The sequence below is a fragment of the Sinohyriopsis cumingii genome, chromosome 7 (assembly GCF_028554795.1).
Source record: "Sinohyriopsis cumingii isolate HCF-2022 chromosome 7, ASM2855479v2, whole genome shotgun sequence".
In the NCBI taxonomy this organism is placed as follows: Eukaryota; Metazoa; Mollusca; class Bivalvia; order Unionida; family Unionidae; genus Sinohyriopsis; species Sinohyriopsis cumingii.
Window position 1 is genome coordinate 72,797,414 of NC_142967.1, and position 21,760 is coordinate 72,819,173.

The 21,760-nt window shown below is 33.7% G+C and overlaps 2 protein-coding genes across 3 annotated transcripts in view; one reads left to right on the forward strand and one right to left on the reverse strand.

The window, feature by feature from the left end:
- The window catches only part of LOC149795509 (dynein axonemal assembly factor 9-like), a 233,920-nt gene extending 222,982 nt beyond the window's left edge, over positions 1–10,938 (forward strand). The window contains exon 39 of the mRNA XM_089965307.1: positions 509–10,938. Within this exon, the coding sequence (XP_089821433.1) occupies positions 509–618 (110 nt within the window). The 3' untranslated portion in view covers positions 619–10,938. The remainder of the gene's footprint in view (positions 1–508) is intronic.
- Positions 10,939–11,483: 545 nt separating this feature from the next.
- The window catches only part of LOC149795512 (uncharacterized), a 50,395-nt gene continuing 40,118 nt past the window's right edge, over positions 11,484–21,760 (reverse strand). For both annotated transcript variants that reach the window (XM_089965309.1, XM_089965308.1), the window contains exons 6-7: positions 18,757–18,914; positions 11,484–15,824 (exon numbers count right to left, since the gene is read on the reverse strand). In XM_089965309.1, coding sequence (XP_089821435.1) covers positions 15,669–15,824; positions 18,757–18,914 — 314 coding nt within the window. In that variant the 3' untranslated portion in view covers positions 11,484–15,668. The remainder of the gene's footprint in view (positions 15,825–18,756; positions 18,915–21,760) is intronic.

A 21,760-nucleotide genomic window follows, 5' to 3' on the forward strand; every position in this document is an offset into this window, starting at 1 on the left:
TTTACAAACTTTATAATCCATATTGAAATTTAAACTGTTTGACTATAAATATTGTGAATATTTAAATCTGTCATACATATCATATTTATTTGAAACAGAAATAGTAAAATGTGCATTTTATTAATAATTCCATTTACTAATTTTACTTTATTCTTTGACAAAAACTTAGGGTAAATGGAAATTGGTTTCGAGAAAAGCAACATGAGAAAAGGCTGAAGTTTCTCACTTCTATACAATCTCATATAAAAGCAAACAAACAACATTTACTTATTTGGATATAAGTCCTATTGTGTCATGGGGCTTTAAGTATTTGTATCACATTGTGTAAGAATAAAGGTGTGATGATTAGATACCTGTGACCATGTCATAGTTATCCATTTTCAAACTTACCCACACACACACACTCACACACACGTGTGTGTGTGTACAAAATACTGCATAAATATGGTAATTGGAATTACTTTTTCCACTCATACCCTTTATTGTCCTTAACTTTCTTTTTCATCAGGCTTAGAACAGTTCATAGAAGAATACATAGAGGAAAAAAATAATGTCATACAAGAATACAACAGGAAAATTGAGGAAGCCTCTGCCAATTTCACGGACCTTTTCTCATGATCTGCTCGATGATATGTATCCTCCATTAGAATTGTATTAAGGCCTTGTTAATATGGAATTCATTTATTCATATGTCTCGTTCACATTTGTGCCCAAAGAAAGTTTAATTTGTATGCACATAGTTTGAAGAATTAAGATTCCTGGCCCAGTTGGTTCCATAATCTGCTGTGATGTAAATATGGTTCGGCTCCAGAAATCACTGTTGGTCTGCCATAGCATAGTCTTTTGCACAATTTATTTTGTCTTCTAGCTAAACCTATAGTACTGCAGAAAGGGGTGATTCTGCAAAAATTATTTTAAAATAAGAAATCAGGTAATTCCCATCCATTGAAATTACCCATAATGCCTCTTATCTCACAATCCTTACCGTAAACCATCATGTTCAGAAATACATTCCCCAAAAGAAATAAAGGAGAGTATTTCCCAGCAGAAAAATGTATTAAGTTAGTTAGGTTTGAAGATAAGAAAAGAAATAAATGCTAACTGTTAAACAAATAATGAACATTAAAGTAAAATATACTGGGTACATCAAACATGAGATTTCCTAACATCAATAATAATGATAATATGAAGAATAAAACATCTCTAAAATAATAATGTTATTATTCTTTCTATGTAAAGAAAAACTACTTTATTTCACATATGTAATTAAGATCATTCAATTACAATCAAAACTAACATCTAAAGAATTAAAAAAGAATTATATGATAAAATCTGAAAAATGTTTTTTAATGATATAATATACATTGGTCACTTTTCATATTAATGATGTATGCAATAGGCCTGTCATATTTAAAAACAGTACAGCAATCTTCTTATTGCTAGTGAAACTAGATCCTGGTCACAAATAGATCAAAAGTAGGCAAATTATTAAATTGATTTGTTGTATTATTAGTTTTGGGACATTTAATTTTAAAAATGCAGTGTCATTCACAAACTTTCATAGCTGTATTCGACAGAGACAGCCTGTAGGGAATTTGATGAAATATCTCAAGCTTTTTAAAGTCATATGACTTACTGGGGTATTTAGTTGCCTAGTCCCGACTATAATGGTACGACTTGATACGAAATGTTCCTTTATGAATGGCTAAATGAACAATATTCACTACTACACACAGTGCAATGTGGGCTTGACTTTTGGAAATAGTTGTGCCATTTATACCATCAAAGAAACAGATAGCTTCTGTTATTTGTTTTAAATGAGATTTGTTAATCAGGATTCTTTGTTTATTCATTTATAAAGTGTCTGGTTAAACAGTGTTTCATTTGTAAACCCATTAGTTTTATATGAATTTTATTATTTTGTAATCTTCAGATAGTTTTCAATTTTAAGAAAGTTAAATACATTTTATATTTGCTGGGCAACATTCTGTGAGGACTTGCAGTGTAATCTGTGGAACACAAACAATATTCTATCAGATGGGTGATGGGAATACTCTTTCATTAGGTGTAATTCATTCAACTTACAGTTTGGGTTCACCTAATACACAGGTGAGTTCTTTTAGGTTTTGACATATTTGCATGTATCATTAATCTGTTGATCTAAAGATTAATTGAGCATTCTACTAAACATGCAAAAGTAACAAGTTGTACAATTGTTTGAATGTAAAGATTTCTGTAATAAGCTCTGTGTACTCTCATAACTTTTCTGGTTTCTGTGACCTTGTCATGTTCCTTATTGTGCAAATCTACATAGTAAATTTTTTAATATAATTTCAGCACAAAATTATATAAATCGGTTATGGTGGGATATTATTCTTGAATTTAAAAATTGGTGAAGACTTGCAGGTCAAATTATGACATTAAATGTATCATTCATGTTCTCAAATGTTTATATCAAATGGGCAGATTTATCTCATAATTACTTTATTTGGTCTCATTTCATGAGGCAGTCTTTCATTTTTCTTTTTTTGTAAATTGCATTTGCTGCATTTTCATGCAGTTTGGTTTTATAATTTTTTCCTACTTCAGTTTTTGTTTTTGTCTGGGGTTTTTTGCAAGAAACAACAGACTGAAAAATTTCAGAATTGCAGTGCTTGAATAAAAAGATCTTTATCTGTACATTTAGAGTCGATGACTTGTGTACATTTATTAGTCTTGTGTACATCACCTTTCAAAACCTTGCTGTACATAGTACTGGCAAGAATATGTAGAAGATCAAATAGCCAATGACGTTTTTGTGGTATAATCAGTATTTATTTCTTCATTGAGTATAATAGAATGTGGTTACCTTTAAATACATAAATATGGCAGCATTACCCTAACAAAGTATCTTTTACAGAACAAGTTTTTGATTGGATAATGTTTTTCCTGATCTCTTTACAGAATATGGAAGGGCAAGAGGTTTTTATATGGAGTTTGTCCTTTGCTCAGTCAGATTGCTTGAATTGTTTTTTGAGCCCAATGGCTTACCTTTAGATGAACCTAGTGGTGTTGAATGTAGTAACATGGATTTTGTCAGCTCTGGTTATAATTATATCAAATATTTTAAAACTTGTTGTAAACTGATACTAGGTTTGAAATTCCATGAATAATTTAAACTCATCTGAAAGCAGGTTGTATGTATTTAATTTTTACTGCAAATGATTCAGGATTGGTGGTTCAATGCAAAGCAGGTGCTCAAACTTAATTATTGGCAATTATAAATGTTCAAAGCATAATTTCAAAGAAAGCTAATTTGTGATAACATTTTTACATTATTAAGGTGCAGAACAGTATTTGTTTAGTTGAAAATTCATAAAACATTTTTTCGGTCAGATGTATGTTACATTTACCTAATTTGTAAAAACAAAAATAATTATTATAATAAAATATATAATGCTAAAGTATTTTGATTTTACAGCATAGTATTTACTGGTGTCAAAGTGTCATGAATTTGTACCCATCTCGATTTACATTTGCATGTACCATATACATACCATTTCTATTCCATTGGAACCCAACTCAATTTGATCATCAGATACGAGCAGAAATTAAAGTAGCAAAGGCTTAACTAGTTTTAAAATATTTAATATTTTCATTTAAAAATCACAGGAATGTTATGGAATCAGTGTTATAATACTGTAATGTATTGATGTAATTTAAAACAATTAGGAATAATCATCAGTCATGATGTAAAACCATCTTGTAAATAAAGTCAGGTACAGTCCTACCCATTTATGTCGACATCCTCAGGCCTGAGGAAATATTGTCGACATAGGCAGATGTCAAGATAAGCGTTGGGGGAGGGTCTGAAAAAAAGATACAAGTTAAATTCTTCAGTAAGGGGTGACCTGTCATCAGTGAGTAGCATTTACACTCTGAGAAAACAAACAATGGAAATTTTGAGTACATGAAGACAAAACCAGTGTGAAATACACTTGTATATTGACAAATTACATTTTGGTTACCTTTGTGTGATAAAATCCACAATAAAAATATTGCATCGGTCACATCCTGATATGAAAAACATTCATTATGATATTCAATGTCAACATCAGCACATGGTTGCATAGTTATTTACATGCTTCAAGTACACGTACTTAGATTGGCCCTGATTTTGGTCAGTCTGTTCCCATCTTATTGAGGCTACCAAGGAATGGGGCTATTCACAGGGAAATGAAAACCTGTCAACAAGTTGGTTTAAACAGTACAAGTATTTAGTTACAGAAGTCATCGTGAAAAGTACATAAAAACAAACAAGAGATATGCGGCTGATATGATTAATGAAGGCATAATATTGTATACATTGACACATGCTAATGAGATATTAAAAGAAAATGTTTTCTGCAATACAATATTGTAACAATGTCAGCTCAAGTGGTATACATTTAAAATATGTCCTGGAGATAACAAGTTATGAATTCTCTCAAAATACAAATACATGTAGCAGTTAAAGATTTTAATGACAAATACATATACATGTAATTGAGATTATTATCTAAAGCATAAACAATGCATAAAATTAAATAAAATTTAATTTAATCTAAATTTAAATTAATTAAAATTAAATGTTGTTAGCACAAGAAGTGAGCATGGGAGATAACGAGAGTACATGCATTTCTGAACTTCATGCAAGCTTCTTCTGTGTGAGCCTTGATAGTTGTTCTCTCTGGAGAAGATGCTGCAATTTTCCAAGTGAACATGCGCTTCTTCCGATATTGCCAATGAGTTTGATTGCGCAAAAAATCTTGCCAAACCATTGCACATCGAAAATGCCTCTCTGCATGAAACACATGGCAAAGATAGTGTTTTCCAATTCATTATTAGCATCAGTATCAATTATGTTGTCTTCCGTACCGTCTTCTGAAACGTTAAACATTTTTAAGGCAGCAATAATGTCATCATCTGCTAGAGCTGCTCTGCATTGTTCCTTGTCATCCGTTTCAATAGCCATCTGAACAAAATCATCCATCGGAATTCCAATACCTTCATATAAACCATCTTCTTCAAGACTGTGTGGGGTATCTGATGGGGAGAATCCATGAAATTCCTCATTTTTGGGAAAGAAAGCGTGCATAAAGCAGTTCTGCATGGTTAAAGCCTGGCGGCAAGATCAACTAATTGTTGAACAAAGTATGGGTTGGAACTGGCAGCTCGACATAAGCATGAGAATTTTGGTAGTAATAGTAGACCAAGGGACCGAGACTTTGCTTTTTTGTCTAAGTAGGCGGCTTGTCAACATAAGTGATGTCGATATAAGTGAGTAGGACTGTCTAACCATTTAGCTGTAAATATCCTTGTCCATCCATTCTATTTTATTTAATATTGTACAATACGTAATTGACATCAGAGTTATCAGGAGTGATCAAAGGACTCTTTTTTTTTTTTAAGCAAAATTCTTATCACTTTTCCTTCCAAACAGAGAATGTCTGAAGACATTTTTACTTTTTGTAACAACATACTCCTTCATTGCCAAATTGGTTATTTGTAGCAATTGTACAAAATGTTTGGTGTTTACAAAGAAAGTAAGCTTGTCATGTGGTCAACCATTTTTAGATTGGTAATGTTTCAAATATATTTCATAATCTATGAGAGAGAAGTAACAATGGCCAATATACCACTATTACTTTATGGCAATCAGATATCATGCTTACTTGAACAATACTGTATTTCTCAGTTGTTAGCTCTTCTCATCTTGATAATTATCAGTGGTAATAATAGCCAGTAATTATCACAGTGATAAAACAGACAGAAGGATAATCTGATTACTTTGTATGGATTAAAGTTAGTAACTTTATCAACATTTTGGAAGAGATGTTAATATTTTGAATTAGAAATCAACAAATATTCATGTGGTTTGTGTCTGTATACACCATTACCTGGTTAATTATGGGAGGTAAATTACAGTTTTATGATAATATGCCAACTGCTGGCTGCATCAGAGGAATGGCTGTCCAACAGGAGTCCTTTGGATCACAGACTTTTTGGTGCCAAGTCATTCTGGTTACATAAACCAGGTGGTTGCTGTTAAGGAGTCTGTTGAAGAGGGGAGCCATTGTATGTATTAGATAACTGCAAGTGGGATACTAGATATATTGTATGGTGGGAGTGACAATATGGATATTTCTAGAAAACTTAATTGCATCCAAGTTTTCTCTGTGAATACCCTTTGAGTCTTCCACCCTAAAGTATATATATATATAAGAATAATGTCTGATTTATTGCATAAATGCAGTTTTATTTCCAATTTGTATATAATCAGCCCAATATTTTCACCTGGGTCATGGTTTGCTTGTGCACCTCTTGTCGAAGCATCCTGGTTTCTTTTTCCTTTTATGTTCCATCATCTTCCAAGATGAATGTAGCCAACCATTTTTGACAGCTCACATGATCATACTTCTGTCTCATCCCAGTCTTCAAAACACATTATTTGTAAAATGTATGTTGGGCAGTGCAGTAATACTATATCATTTTGTTGCACATGTTTTGTACCATGCTGATGGCAGTGCATGAAGAGATGACATTACATGTATAGTTAAGGCTTTTAAATGGAAATTCACTGTGTTTATGGCCAGTTTTAACATGCAAATTTGAATGCTTCTTGTTAAGTGTTCCACTACTGAAGAAAAAAAGTGTCATTATTTCAGCTGCTTAAGGAAAATTTACTCCGAAAGTTCTGCACTTTCTAAGAATACAATCTATATTTACTTGAAGTATCATAGTGCTTTGCTTTTTAGAATCAATTCATATCAAGCAAGAATAAGTTTTTGTGGAATCTATATATGCCAAAAATTGTAAAAGTCTAACCAAAAATGCATATGATTATTCTAGATTTCTAGATTTCATTTGTGGAGCAATGATTAAGAAGATTAGTGATTTGTGTTTTATTCTTCCTCACATTGATTCCAAGTTCAGTCTTTATACAATTTCATGTCTTATTTTAGTGTTCGTTTACAAGATAGCACAATAAAGTAACACAATTATTTTCAAGGTCCATCATGATCAGTTTTGGACATGTATTGCTTCACTCTCTCTCTTTGTAATTGAAATATTTACTCAGATTTATTTGCTTTTTCTTTTGTAGTTTAGTGTTTTATTTTCGTTCACGTACAGGGTGGCATGATAAATATTAGCCATTTTAACGTCTACCTTTTCATGTTACTTGCAAAATTATTTGACAGACTTTAAGACTGTATCTTACGAAATATAGGATCAACAGATAAATGAAACGGGGCATTTATGCAATAGAAACATGTGGTACAAACAAAATTAAATAAAGGTGCTAATATATGTAATGTGGCAAGAGTGCATATTATAAATCTCGCAGAACATGAAACATTATGAACTGAACACAACCTCTCTCACACTGTTTTTGGCAAGTCCTTTGCAAACCTGAGCTTTCCTGAGCCAAATTTGAGCTTGTCCCAGGTATCAGGCAAGTGGATTTGTCCTACCCTCTTGCATGCATTTAGACCTTTTTTACTTAATATATGCATTCAGTATACATTTTCTAAGAGCAAATATGTTTATATTTTAACCATTGAGCACCATGGTATTTTAAAATCAGAAACTGAATGCTTTGTTATCTTGATGCAGGCATTTGTTCAACATTCTGAAAACTTTCACAAGAATAAGGACTGCTCTGTAGAGATTTATTACCTTCTGTGCAGCAGCTATTCATAATGTAAGCCTTGCTGATGTCACTATGTTTTTCATAATTAAGCCGAATTATTGGTAATTTAGGCGCAAAATAATTTTCCAAGAAACATGAAGGTGGCAATTGTTGTACAAATTATATTTGTATGCCACATAATTGATGTGACTGGACACAATGTTACTTATTTTTTGCGAGTGGTCTAAAGCGCTCTCCGTTACGGATCACTGCCATCTCACCTCTGTCTGCGTAGGTTCGAGTCTCGGTTCGGCCAATGTGGGTATGTGAGAAAGCTTGCCAGTAGCTTCTCGAGGGTCGGTGGTTCTTTCCGGGGATTTCCTGGGTTCTTCCTCCACCATTAATACTGGCCGCCATGTATAGCCTATCTTGTGCTGAAAAATGGCGTTAAAACATACAACAACAACATACAACAACTTATTTTTTGTTGCCCTTAATATATTCATCAGTGTGAAGACTGCCAGTCCTTCCATTTACCAGTTTGTATGACATAAATTTCATGTCTATTTTGTCTGTGATTATATATATCTATATATGTGTGTGCGTGTGTGTCTATATATATATATATATATATATATATATCTTAGCTTCACTTCATTATCGCATTTATTATATGCTAACTATGTAAATTGACAAGAATATGAATATTTACAGATCACAACTATTATCCATCCACATAGTTCAAATTTGTGGCTAATTCATTAATATAGAGTGAGTCTGCACATTCATTAGATACAGAACAATAGGAAATTTGCACAGGGTTTGCTTGAAATAAATATTACTTAATTGTGCATCAAGTCAAAGTGTTTTGAAAATTAATGTATGATTGTAACATACTGGTTTAACTTGTATTTGTTCAGCTCTAGTGTTGGAGCATTTATTTCTGTGATAATTCTTCTCACCGTATGTGTAAAGAGAGGAACTACAATCCACAATGCTGTAGTCAAGGGTTTTGAAAATGCCCACAACTGTTAATGCTGTCACTACAGAAAAAGTTACTGCTATGTCTCGCTTTCCATAACTAGGGGTATCACAATTATGTCTGTGTGATATTATGCTGGACTTATTCCAACCTTTATAGTTAAAGTAGAACACAAATTGGACTCAGTCCAGCCATTTTAGTTAGAGTAGAAGACAACTCAAATGGACTCAGTCCAGCCATTTTAGTTGGAGTAAAAGACAACTCAAATTGGACTCAGTCCAGCCATTTTAGTTGGAGTAAAAGACAACTCAAATTGGACTCAGTCCAACCATTTTAGTTGGAGTAAAAGACAACTCAAATTGGACTCAGTCCAGCCATTTTAGTTGGAGTAGAAGACAACTAAAATTGGGCTCTATCCAGCCACTTGAGTTAGAGTAGAAGACAACTCAAATTGGACTCAGTCCAGCCATTTTAGTTGGAGTAAAAATAACTCAAATTGGATTCAGTCCAGCCATTTTAGTTGGAGTAGAAGACTACTCAAATTATTTACATCCAGAATTTTTTCATAAATAAATGAAGATTGACTTGTAAATCTGTCTGCATGCAAGGAGGGGGGATGGATGGGAAAACTAGTTTTCTCATCACAGGTATCATTGTAATATTATGTTCCATATTCCTCTAGATGATGTTGGGTTTTACACCTGGATGAGATGTTCCTGTGATTCATTCATTCACATGTTTCAGAATCTTTGCATGTGCAACAGGAATGGTGTCAGCTTTTGAAACATAAATAAAATTCTTAGGTTACTGTGCATGAAATAAACCAATTGCAACAATTTTTATGCACAAACATGAATATAAGAATTTTAAATGTAGTCAGGGTACTGCACTGCATATCCGAAGTTTTAATTTCTCTAGATACAATCAAACTAAATTAGCAAAGTCACAATTTGAAAGATGCCTGCATCTTATATTGTCAAATTCTTAACTATGACCAGGTAATCTAAGAACTAATAAGCCCTTATACCATTTTATGGTATGTCATTAAAGGACTTGCTTTCATCATCTTTCATTAAGGCTAATCAATTCAGAAAAAAAATTATGCATATAATTATTTTCTGTCATTAACATAAAAACTAAAATTTACTTTTTGTTGACCCAACATTTGTGGAAAGCAAGGTAAGATGGTCACTTTTCCAGCAATAACATCAGCAGCAGTTTATCAAGATTTTGATTGAAGTCTTTCGTTTGTTTGCATTTCCCAAACCCTTTGATAGAGTCCCATCATACTTGGCATGAGTCATTTTGAAGCTAGGACAACTCGCTCTATGATGTGCTTACTCACCCCTGCAGCCTTGGGATTAAGGTCACAGTCTTAAATAATTTGCGAAGCTTTGAAGTTTTTTGTGTACATTTCCTTAACATCTAAATGAATTTTCTTCATACTCGACACATACCATTATGAAGCTGAAACAATTCATTTCACCATGGGGGAAATGTCACAGTGGTAGAAAATTTGCATCAGAGTTCTGGTCAAAGCCTTTTTATTTGCTTACATTTCCTAAACCCATCTGTGGATTTTATTTCATGATGGGGATGAATAATTATCATGCTAGCTTATGCCATTGGCTGTGAGGTCAAGGTCAAAAGAGAACTTGTATAAAGGTTTTGGTTATATTTTTTTTTTGCAGTATCAAAACCTGACAGATTTGCTTCATTCTCAGATGAATCATTAGAAAGCCAGATTCTGTGATATGCTTGCTTAAATTTTTTATCTTGTTATCAAGGTCACATTTGCAAAAATGCTTTGATTGTGGGCTTGATATTTAGGCACAGTCATTCATGTCTTGACATCACAGAAGTTGCTGCAAACGGTATCCAGTTTATACTGAGTATATAATTGCAGTTAGAATTTAGTCAGAACAAACAAGGTCCTGATGGCAAAGTGACAGATTGCATTTTAACATACTTTTGTGTAATAATATTGCCAGGGGATATATAACCAAAAGTGGCTGATGTAAATTCATACCAATCTATCTATTATTTAGTGATTTGGCATTGCTTGTACCCTTAGCTATACCAAAATGTCAATTAGAGAACAAAAATATTAAATTCTCCAAACTTTCACAAATGATATCATAATGAGATATTTACAGACATTTGTTCAGTAGGGTATGTTCTCATCATGGTAGAAGGTTAGTCCATTCTTAGGGTATTAAATTGATTTACAACATAACAATATATATATATATATATATATATATATATATATATATATATATATATATATATATATATATATATACACACACACACACACACACACACACACACATACATTTCCTGATGCTCAGTGTAAAGCTATGTCAGTATTTTCTTGAAGTGTTCAAAATAAAGTTTTACAGCTTATGAATTTGCTTTATCTTTTAGTTTCTCATAAAAACCAATTCCATTTTATAAGTGCATTATTTACGTTTTACAATTAACAAATATGTGCAAATGTTAAATATATTGATCAGTGATGCACACTTAGTACACATCATTTCTGTTCGATAAACCTACCCTACCAACATACTTAGTCAACCTCACCCACATGTAGGGCTGGAAAAAGTATTTTTTACGTGCGAAATTGAGATTTTAATGACATTAGGCAAAATGTCTAATTATTGCTTTGTGTTCAACAGGAAAAATACAGGGCAGTGCAAATTTTCACTTGCCCCCCAAAAATTCATTGTGTCCAAGGCCACTGGACAGTTTTCCAGTTTGTGATTTCATTCCCCAATATATAAATGGCCATTCCTCTAATAACTTAACCTTTTTCAATGACAATACAAAATGATAAGGAAGATGTGTTCCACAGGTATTTATTTCAAGTAAATGATAACATAACTACAAAAAATCAAAGTAGAAGTGTTATTGTACCTGCCATGTATTTTTAAACAGGTAATAAATAGTATTAGAGTAACAAAGATAATGGGACAAGACTGCTACAAGTTGCAAAAAGATATGGTTTGAAAATGGACCTAAATTAGAAACTTAAAATATGATGGAGAGAAGAAGAAAAATGATATGTCATGGCCTGTTCTCTTCAGTCACTTAAGGTAAGATGGACTGACAGACAAGAATAGCACAGTTATGATGGAACATAGAAGTACATACCATAATGCATGTAATTTTTCTTACACAATTTTTTTTCAAATTATGAAAAAATTACATTGAAAAAAATGTTTTCAATAGTGACTGTCTATGAAGATTAAAGGGATCAGACACAAAGATCATCTCTTTCACCTACAATATCTGGTGACCAGTGTAAAATATAAACTGGTACAAACTGTTGCCTCCATTTACTCACATGAACTTTTTGTTCCTATAAATGTGTTTTTGAGTAAGCCTGGACATTCACACATACTTTCTCTAAGTTTAAGAACAGGTGAGTGCAACTCATTTTCTTAATGCAACAATAATCTCAAATATCTTGTTACTCCTAAAGACTAAAAAGAGTGACTCGAATATTGTTATAAGTGAATGTGCATGTGAATTCATTAATGCATTGAAACTAGCAGGTAGAATGAGGTTTGGGGTGCACAGTTCCGGTGCTGTCTTTTGGTGTCATTAATTGTTTTTTTCTACACCATCTATTTCTGCATAAAAAGGACAAATCATTTAGACAACCAGTATTGCCAGTGGATTTCTCCCTGCCTCTGGGGACTAGGCCTTGATTCACAACTTAGAAACTGTTCAATGCCTGACTGTTAAAACAGATCACTTACTTGGCATTACAATGTGAATAATATGTGCAATTAGCATAGATTCTGAGTCAGACCTTACCCTTTCTCTCCTCACTGGAGTTATAATCAAAAACCCTACCAAAGGAAGATGCAGGCCTGTGGTTAAGGCATTGGACTTGTAACCAGAAGGTTGCATGTTTGATACCCATCACCTAATCAACTTTGATCCTCATTAATATGTGTGGATCTCGCTCACAAGCAAATTAATGATGCAAGCTTACATAGCGAGTCCGATCAAGAACTCTTCAGAAATTTGATCACTATAGTGTATACAAGCTCAACCAATTAGATATAAGCCAATCTCATTGATACACATATTTCAACTCGTCCAAGACCTTGATGATGAAAGCTTACATAACAGAAATAATGGCCTCTAGAGTGTTCAGAAGCTCAGCCAGTAGGATGCAAGATCAGAGTGTTCAAAAGCTCAGCCAGTCAGATGCAAGATCAGCTCAATAACATGGTGGATGTTGCTCATAATCAAATTCATCCAAGGTCTTGATATAAGCTCACTTGCCAAATTTGGTAGGAATTGCTGCCTCTAGAGGGTTCATAAGGTCAGCCAATCCGATGCAAGATCACCTCATTATAGACAGAGATGAGGTTCATAACTTAACTCCAACAAGATCCTGATGATATACCTTTAAATACCTAATATGATGAGAAACATTGCCTTTATACTGTTTATAAGATCAGCCAATTGCATGCAAAATCAGCTATGTGTGATGTTGCTCATATCAAACTCATCCACCAACTAGATGATGTTGGCTTACGTACCAAATCTGGTCAGAAATATGGTCTCTAGTGTGTTCGTATGCTCAGCCAATGAGATACAATATCACATTAATAAAATTGTGGATGTCACTCATAAATGACAGCATCTTATGTCTGAATAATATAAGCTTGCATACCGAATCTAATCAGAAGTGAAACTTCTAGAGCATTCAAAAACAAGAATTGATGGACAGACAGATGCAAAATGGATACAAGGAGATACTATAAGCTCACTTTTCCTTACAGCCAGACAAGTTTAAAACCTGACTGATGTTACTACTCAATTTACAAATATTTCAAATCTTCAGAATAGAGTGGATATAAAGTAGAAAGTGGAAGACAAATGAGTTGCAAAACTAATATGACAAGAATATAAGATTAAAGAAGGCAAGAGCTTTCAGGCAATGATTCAAATTAAATTATTTTCATACACTTTTATGAATATGAGTAAGTTGTATGAAAATTGGACAATTAGCATCATAAGATATTTTAGTACAATAAAAATATGTTGCTGAATCAATGATATCGATAGTATTATATCATTAACATATACTATATCTCGTCAATCCAATTAAGCAAGGTTTTGAATAAGACTTGCTTTGTCAGTATATTCCCATTTTCCCCAATTTATCAGTAAAATTTATATCAAAATATTTTAAGCAATTATTGTAGCTAGGTCCCAAGGTCAATCAGTGATACATTCCCCGTAAGTCTTGCGTAACTGCTATTATATTTATTCTACAGTTCAAACTGTAAACTTGGGCAATTAAGATTGTGAAAATTGTAACTGCCCACATTTGCATTTAATCCATCCCATTCAAGCACAATCAGATCAATAATTTCTTGTCTTATAAAACGGACACAAATTAATTTCCTGTGCCTCATAATGTGAATGTGCTAAACTCGTGTCTTTAAATAGTTTCTTGTGGGTGCCAAAAATGTACCCTTATCATTGCTGACCATTCAGCTCTAACTGTTTCTTGAGGCTGAATTGGCAAACTTTGTAGTACACATGATATCACTGTGGTACAAGTATCTTACAAAATAATTTTTAAATATACAAGGAACCTCCAGAATTTGTCATAAAAGGAGAAACATGTACAATATCTATTACATACAGAATACATCTGGTGTACTAAATTTAGGGAAAATACTCTATGCCTTTACAAAGTAACCATCCCTGTCTGTCATAATTAGATACATTAGATCACTTGGACCGTCAAGTCCAACTACATAAATAGAACATGTGTATTTTAAATTTGTAATGTAGCTTTAACAATTTTAGTCATATATCACTATGATGTATGCAGTGTGGCAGTTTATAGTAATGTCTACCATTGGGGCATCATGCCGCAGACTTGTAGCATTATGTCCCAACCAGTCACATTATCCTAACACAAGGCCGACCAGTCCTAACACTAACGTCTTAATGCTGTCCACTATTTTTAAAAGTTTTTGGTATGACTCAGTCGGGGGTCAAATCTGTGACCTCAAACAACAGACGAGGATGCTCTAACTGCTTAGGCCACTGGAGTGGGCGTAAAAGGGACATACACAAACAGATATATATATACTGTAAAACTGAATGTAATAGGTAAATCAAAACACACAAAAAAAATACCAAAAGGGCATTTGTGGGCTTTATTTATTCTGTGTATAAGCAATTAAGTCACTGAAGTTGTACTACTTTCTGAACTGAAAATATGCACTATCTTGCATGTCCATCAAAATTAAATGAATTCAGCACTTTACAGACATAATGTTGTGAATGTCATTTGTTGTTTTCATTTTTATAAAATAAATTTTCAAAACTAAAAGAAGAAAAAGTTAATTTTGTCTTGTGATTCCTTCCACTAACTTAAAAACACTCCGACTATTTGCTGTAAAGAGATACATTTTTAATTTATGACATTTGTTACAACTACAAGTCTAACGTTGCCCCAAAACTATCCAAAAAATTCCCTGGAAGAAACTCCTCCTAATATTGGCAATTGGAAAAAAGTCAATTGGTTTCATGTATTTCTACATGTAATAATTTAAAAGTACTTATTAAGTTCATATTTATTTTCTCTTAAACATTATTTTTTGGGGGCAAGGGAAAAACAAACACATATCTCTGGTCAAAATATGTTTGTTATAAACAGATTTCATGGGCCTTTTTAAAATGGGGCTCATTTATATTGTGAATGGGACCTTTTCTCCAGACTCCATATATTCCATCACAAACTTACTGAAGGAAGCTGTTTAAGCCCAGCCTAAAACATTCTCCAACTGTGAATAGAAATTACAGAGTTCAAGACGAGTCTTTAGAAATTACAACTGAGTATTTAAACATCACAGAGTCTTGCAAATTCCGGTTTCATCTTTGTACATTCAAGTAGAGTTTGTAATGTTTCATCTTCATTTGTCCAATTGTCCAAGTTCTAAATAAGCCTTTAGTAATGTCCAAGTGGTCTTGTTTCACACTGCTTTCTCAGCTGTGATGTTGGAGCTGAAACACTTGGACTTTGTGATGAAGATAATTCACCACATACAGTTTGTCATCCTTGGTAAGATGTATCCCCGAGGGTCGGATAACTGGTTCATCCACAGCAATAAAGCCAGCAAAAGTTCCATCTTGACGCCAAACCTTAAATTACAATGAAAGTAGTTTTAAAAATCTTAGGACACAATAAGATAGCCGAATGTTCAAAGAATGTTACAAAAGTACAGTGCATATACCTTTGTTTTTACAAAGTTTATATCAATTAACCCCACCTAAAGCTTGCTTCATGTAATGAAGCATATATAATGCTCACATCGGTTGTGAGTAAAAAGTATTATTAAAATAATATCCATGATACTGATGTTACCAATAAATAATGATACACCACCCCATGGTAAGATACTGGCAAGCTTTCTCCACTTAGGCCAAGTCCAAGACTTGAACCCACAATGACAGAAGTGAGATTGATGTCTGGTATGGTTTTGCCTTGGAACTTAACAGAGGATAATGGATGAATGGACAAACAAATAAATACATCAAAACATATTGAAGCTGAAGAACTGCAAATAGGAAATGACAGATAGATTGTTAGTCCAATAAGTGCACGAGAAGTCATAAAGATACACTGAACGGTTTTGAGAGTTCAGCTCTGGAAATTTAAGTGTACAGTCACAGAGAAGAATTGTGAACAGCAAAAGGAACATCTGCACTACTCCCATATGTGCCAAGTTTTATGGAGATATATTGAATGGTTAGTTATGCTCAAGAAATGAAAGTGGAATGGACAGATGGATGGATGGACAAAGCATGAGGACCAAGTGATATTGATATTGCTGACAAAGCTTATATAACAGTTGAAACTTTTGCTAAACAGGCATATATAATATTTTAAGAACAAAATCTATGTAAACTAAGATTGATATGTTGATCCGACCTATTTTACTGTATCCTGATAAAGCTCCTTTCAAAAGATAAAGGAATAAATAATATGCGCTCTCTTGCTCCAATTCAATTCGTCACCCAAGATCCTAATAATATAAACCCATTTATAATGATGATTTCAGAAATGGTATGATTAAAATGATGACAAACTTGCCTCATAAGATATACATGGATGCCGCTCATAACTATATTCATCCAAGATGTTCATAACAGGCTCAATCAAAGCTAAATCAGAATTACAGTCTTTAGAGTGGCAACAATTTCTACCAATCATTTGAAATATCACATTATTTATGCATGGATCCCACACATTATCAAACTCATGCAAGACCTTGATCTCGCAAACATATTTGATGTTTGATCACAATCAGATAAAACTATATGGTTTCCAGAGTAGCTCATTATCACCATAATTAATATGTACAGATCTGGCTCATTATCACCTCATTAATATGTACAGATCTGGCTCGTCATCACCTCATTAATATGTACAGATCTTGCTCATTATCACCTCATTAATATGTACAGCTCTGGCTCATCATCACCTCATAATAGATCTTGCTCATCATCACCTCATTAATATGTACATATATGGCTCATCATCACCTCATTAATATGTACAGATCTGGCTCATCATCACCTCATTAATATATACAGATCTGGCTCATCATCACCTCATTAATATGTACAGATCTGGCTCATTATTGATCTTGTTCATGTTCTTGAAGATGGAAACCCGCATTCAAAGACTGATCAAAATGAAATCTGAAACATAGGTTCAAATCATACGGTCAGCCAGTCCTAATGCAAGATTCCCTCATTAATGTGATCTCATGCATTAACCAACTCACCTGTGATCTTGATCAGCCACATATTTGAAGTCTGATCAAAATCAGATCACAAATGTGGGAACCAGAGTGGCCAGTCCATCAGTCAAAGATCACCTTCAATATGCATGGAATTTATACACTCATTGTCTAATTTGTTCATGATCACAATCTCCAGAATGGTAACAAGCTAAGTCAATATGAAGCAAGATCACCTCATTAGCATATGTGTAAGATCTTAATGACATGACCAGAAATATAGTCTCCAGAGTGGCAAAAAGCTAAGTCCACAGTCTGATGCACCTCCATAATAGGCAATGATTATGCTCATCTAAGATTTAGATGATACAAGCAATATTACAAGTCTGGCTGAAATCAGACCATAAATATTGACTCCAGAATGGTAATAAGCAACCATTCATAAACCTATGATGCATGATAAATGCAGGCCATACTGTCAAGTGATCTCAAAGCAGATAAAAAATACTGAACGTAAAGAATTGTGAATAGCAAAAGGTACATCAGGACCACTTGTCCAATATGTGTACCAAGTTTCAAAGGGAAGCCTTCAACAGTTTGAGAGTTATGTGTTGGCAACAAAAATGTTTAGAGACATGTAGATGAACTTAGCAATATTCACCCATATTACAAACTGGTCGGTTGTTTAGTGTGGTAGAAGTGATGTAAAATACTGGCAATCAAATTCAAGCAGTCGTTCAATAACAAATCTGAAACTGCTTCAGCTCCAATGATTGATGGTATATAATGGAAGATAAACCAAAATTTTAAAATCCGACTACCACTACACGAGTTTATGATATTATATCCATGCAATAATCTTATGGGCGAAGTAGACAGTGAACATTAACTCATCAAGAATCTCATCAATATAAAAGTGTACATCAAACTGTTTTGGTGAAAATCAACTTTGCTCAATGTCTCATTATATTAATGGTTCAGATGCAATTTTGTCTCAGATTCTATTCTTCACATAAAAGTTGGCTTGTGGAAAACCTTTTATCCCACAATGCTGTCAAATGGGATCAAATTCTGTTTCTATTCTATTTTGAATAATGCTGGCCATGTTTGATGGTGGGTCAGCATTAGCTGTTTATGTCTAAAAGCCTGCATAGTGCTTTCTGTCTAATTTTGGTAAAATTTTGTTGAAGAGCTTTTGAGAAGTTCTGGTTTTAGTTTGTTTTTGTTTTAAGTAACCGCAACAATGTTCCTATCCCCAATGCCTTATCATGTGTAAATTTGGTACACATTCAAGTAGGAAAAATTAATGTATTTTCATACAGACTCACATGAAGCCGGTTATTTTTGCTGTCAGCAATAACAAGGTTTCCAAGACCATCAGCCACTACTCCTGATGGCTCAAAGAATTCTCCTGGCCCATGACCCCTCTGCCCCATTGTGTGTCGCAGTCTGCCATCTATTGTGGTCACATAGATCTCACTCCGGCCTGGTTTGGTTAAGATAACAAATTATATAAGAGAATTGAAAACTCTATCATCATTGTTGAATAAGAAATAATTATAAAGTTTCAATCAATCCTTATTAAAATTCTGTACACAAAAAAAGTGATTATTACATGTACGTGCCTCACCTGGCCACCAATGAACATATGAACAGAATTTTGAACACTGATATAAGCATATACTAAAACATGTGTGATAACATAGGCATTTAAATGACAGTGAAAAGTCAGTGAATTAAAAAGAAATGCAGACTTTGGTCATAACACTCATATATTTGACAATATGATTATTTCAACTGGGTTTTCCAGCTGCAAGTTTTACATTAATAAGAGATATCTGCAAATGTTTCGGGATAATACATCAAGCCATCTTATCCTAAAACACAAACAATAAACATCCCACTCTAACACATTTTAGAATACAGTCAGAGTGACCTTGATCTTTGGACACACAAACCATGAGTCTTCTTCCTTATTGCAAGTTTTCTATGATGCAGAATAAAAGCCATTTTGTGGAAACTTTTTTTATTTTTAATCAGTCCCAATCATATTGACCTATTATAAAAATCTAAAGATTTGTTTGTTACCCAAGCGCAAGCCATTCACAAAGTTTGGTCCAGGTAAGTGATGTAGAACTAATATTGTATGAAAACCATTTTTCATCCTTCAGTCACACCTTGACCTTTAATCTTTCAACCCCAAAACAGATAGGGTTCTTCCGTAGTGCAAGCCATCTTGTTAACTTGATGGTGGAGAATTCAAGCATAAACAATTTTTCTTTTTTCTGTCATTTTTCAGTCACAGTAACCTGACCTTTGACACTGAAATCAATAGGGTCTTTCCTGACCCCAAGTGCAAGCCATCAACAAAGTTTGGTTGGTATTGTTGTAGGGTTTAACGCCATTTTTCAGCACACGATAGGCTATACATGGCGGCCAGTAATAATGGTGGAGGAAGAACCCAGGAAATCCCCGGGAAGAACCACCGACCCTCATGAAGCTACTGGCAAGCTTTCTCACATACCCACATTGGCCAAATCCAAGACTCGAACCCATGCAGTCAGAGGTGAGATAGCAGTGATCCGTAATGGAGAGCGCTTTAGACCACTTGGCCACTCGGGGCCGCACAAAGTTTGGTAACTGTAAATGGTGTAAAACTCTAGTTATTGTACAGAATTTTTTTCTTCTTTCCCTGATGGCAAGGTCTTAGTTTGATGCAGTCCTTAAGCTTGCATTATCATTGTTTAGACAGGTTCTGTAAAGAAGCTCAGTCAACAAAATGCAATATCATGCACTGAACTGACTTGTTATAGAACCTGTCTAAATAATGGTAATGCAAGCTTAAGGTGCATCAAACTAAGACTAGAGTTTGGTCTCCTGAGTTGTAACAAGTTCATCCACTCAGGTACAAGATTATTTATGTTACTATTTATATAACTTACACTGAATCAAACTCATCCAGCATCTTTATAATATAAAAATATTTAACAAACTTTATCAAAATCTGATTGGAAAAATAGTTCATAGACTGCTGACAGGCTTGGAGAATCTGAAGCAAGGTCACATCAAATACTATGCAAGAACTTCACTCATACTCAACCAAGATCTTGATGACATAGGCCTGATTACAAAGTTTGATCACAATTTTATGAAAAATATATTCTCTAGAGTGGTAAATGAAAATCACATGGAAAACCAAGAAATAAATATTGCATAGGTCTTGGTCATAATACCAATCGTCCAACATTTTGATGATATCAACCTATATACCATGTCCAATTAAAATTGGATCAGAAATTAAGTCTCTTTAGAGTTCTTAGAAGCCAAGTTGACAATTTGCAAGTTCACCTCATTAACATGCATTGCTCATAACACAAGAGTTCCTAAAAGGGACTGAATTTTCAGGAATTCAAAAGACCATTTGTTTAGAGCAATGATAACAGGATTTTCAAGACGGATGCCATGGTGACCATACTTCAATATCAGAATTGGCATCATTTGTATTCAGTACCAACTCGACATCATTACAAGTTTTGTAGTGAATGCACAATGTCACTATGACCAGCCATTAAGAAGTGGTGATATCGAGAGTTTTTGTAGTGAATGCACAAAGTCACTATGAACAGCCATTAAGAAGTGGTGATATCGAGAGTTTTTGTAGTGAATGCACAATGTCAATATGACCAGCCATTAAGAAGTGATGACAAGCTCAACCAATCAAATGCAAGATTACATCTTTAATGTATGTCACTATTTATTGAACATGTCCAATATCCTGATTATATAGGCATATCAAAAGTGGCTCGGAATTATGGCTTCCTGACAGTCTCTGCCAATTACAAGCAGTCACTTTTATCAACATTCATAAATTTCACTCATAATCATACTCTATTGAGATCTTGATGACAAAGGCCTGCGGACCCAGTTTAATCACTAAACAAATGCAGCTGCATCTTCCTGTCATATGCAAGATCATCCAATAAATATATCAAGATCAAGATCATTCAATAAATATGTATAGATCTTACTATTCATGAAAATCATCCAACATTTAGACAATATTAGCCAATGTACCAAGTGTGATTAAAATTGGGACAGAAACACGGTCTCTTAAATTTGAAGAAGTTTAGCCATTCATGTGCAAGGTCACCTTATAATTATGTGTAGGTCTTGTTCATAATAACAAAATAATTAATACAATAATGATATACCATATATATACTCACTTTTATGTCAACATTTTTAAAGTGAAAATCTGATTCCCGCAGAGTAGGGTCGTCTTCTAAGCATGAGATAAAATATTTTTGCATAAATCTAGGTGTAATAATGTTG